This window comes from Fukomys damarensis, unplaced genomic scaffold (genome assembly GCF_012274545.1).
Source record: "Fukomys damarensis isolate Sample0158 unplaced genomic scaffold, DMR_v1.0_HiC HiC_scaffold_30, whole genome shotgun sequence".
Classification (NCBI taxonomy): Eukaryota; Metazoa; Chordata; class Mammalia; order Rodentia; family Bathyergidae; genus Fukomys; species Fukomys damarensis.
This window is the reverse complement of record NW_022900942.1, coordinates 6,125,974-6,127,810: the sequence shown is the minus strand read 5'-3', so window position 1 is coordinate 6,127,810 and position 1,837 is coordinate 6,125,974. Positions and strand designations below refer to the sequence as shown.

General features: G+C 45.3%; 1 protein-coding gene across 1 annotated transcript in view; it reads right to left on the bottom strand.

Moving 5' to 3' along the window:
• Kcng2 (potassium voltage-gated channel modifier subfamily G member 2) overlaps nt 1-1,837 on the bottom strand; it is a 67,581-nt gene that overhangs the window by 42,036 nt on the left and 23,708 nt on the right. Inside the window, exon 3 of the mRNA XM_010644149.3 lies at nt 14-94. Coding sequence (XP_010642451.2) covers nt 14-94 — 81 coding nt within the window. The remainder of the gene's footprint in view (nt 1-13; nt 95-1,837) is intronic.

Below are 1,837 nucleotides of genomic sequence, written 5' to 3'. Positions count from 1 at the left end.
CGGGGAGCAGAGCCATAGCCCCATGCGCTGGCCGCGCGCGCAGAGAGACTGCCCGCCGCGGTGGCAGCTCCAGGCTGAGCTCTGGAGACTGGGCCTGCAGGAGGAAAGAGGCGCGTTAGGGCCTCGAGGACTGATGGAACGCTGTGTGTTCTTGGACCCAGGGGCTGAGAACCCCTACTCCCTCTGTTTAGCCATTTTTCCTTTCTTGCATTTCTGAGGTCTCCACAAAATCCAAATAGTGGATCCCGCAAGTCTTCCAGCAGAGCTGGTTAAGTGGCAACCTGACTTTCATTCATCATCTAAGTAACAGTGATGTGTTCTTTTTTTTTAAATTGAGTTTATTGGTACATTTTAGGTATACAGTACAATTACATTCATTATTGGGATCTTATACCTTTACATGACAGGTCTTGGTTCTCATTTTTTCCCCCTTGTCCCTGCCCTCCAACAGTGATGTGTTCTTAAAGTCTGCTCGAAGGCCAAGTGGTGGAAGGCATCATCCATGGCTGGAGACACACCCTCGCTGTTCTAGGCCTGGGCTGGGTGGACATGCTTAAAGACAAAACTCCCTTCCCTTCAACAAATAAAGGTCAAGGAAGAAAAGAAAGAGGTGGGTGGAGTGGTCATAAACTAAAAATGGACTGCCAGGCATGGTGGCTCACGCCTATAATCCCAGTACTCGGGAGGCTGAGGCAGGAGGATCGCTGTGAGTTCGAGACCACCCTGGGCTACATAGTGAGTTCCAGGTCAATCTCAACTACATAGTGAGACCCTGTCTCAAAAAACCAAAACAAACAACAAACAAACAAAAAAATAAAAAAAAAATGGACTTAAGAAATGTTACCCAAATGCAATGTGTGGACAACATTTTTGAGGTTCAAAAGGGAAGACATCAACTACAAAAGAGATGTAAGAGAGTAAATGAGAAAACCTCACCACTGCAATTGAATTAAAAATTTAAAGGTTTAGTAATGGTATTGTGGTATGTGAAAAATGGGGCAGTTTTTCTCTTAGATGTCCATGGTGCCATTCATAGAAAAGGTGGTCACCAACAAAACTGTCTTCCCTTGGCTTTCACAGATGTGGAAGCAGGTTGAGACTGGGTACCAGGGCACACTACCCCCCCACTTTTGTGTTACAGTTTTGCACGTTGACATTTCCAGAATGGAAATGTTTTGTTTTGCTTTGCTTTGAACAAAACTTCCAAGTAATTTTGCTGCACAGCTGGGGTTGAGAACCACTGATGTTGAAAATACAGAAAAACCCACAGTGCCTTGGGTTGTCCACCTTATCTCTGTGATAGGTTCTCTGGTGTCCATGGAAATTCTTCTGAGGGACCTTGAGCTTTCTAAATTTACGTGCAGACTGTTTTGCACATGCACATTTTTTTCTGTGAAGGGCCCACATTTCCCAGAGAATCCTATAAAAAAGTGCATTAGTAACACCAGTGACTTTGACCTCACCAAGAATTCACTGGGTCCTTTTCCTTTAGTGCCGAAGGATAGCTCCATCCCCCTCCACATGCACTACCAAAAATGTACCTCTGCTTCCTGAAAGGATGAGGCTGAGACGTTCAGCATCAGTTCTGAAAATTGTGGCTATATGTAGCAGTAAGAGCAGAAAAGATAGGCAAGTCCCAATTGGTATTAGAGCAGGACCACCAACCAGTGAGGAATATCTTGGCTATCTGTTTACAGGAGGGAGACATAGTGCAGCTCAGTGTTCTCCATCGGAAGCATGGGGAACCTGCTAGGAAAGTATGTACCTAGCGCCACCCTTACTGTTCTAAGTGACTAGAAACTTGCAGAACTAGGAGCTCTAGAAGTCTATGTACACC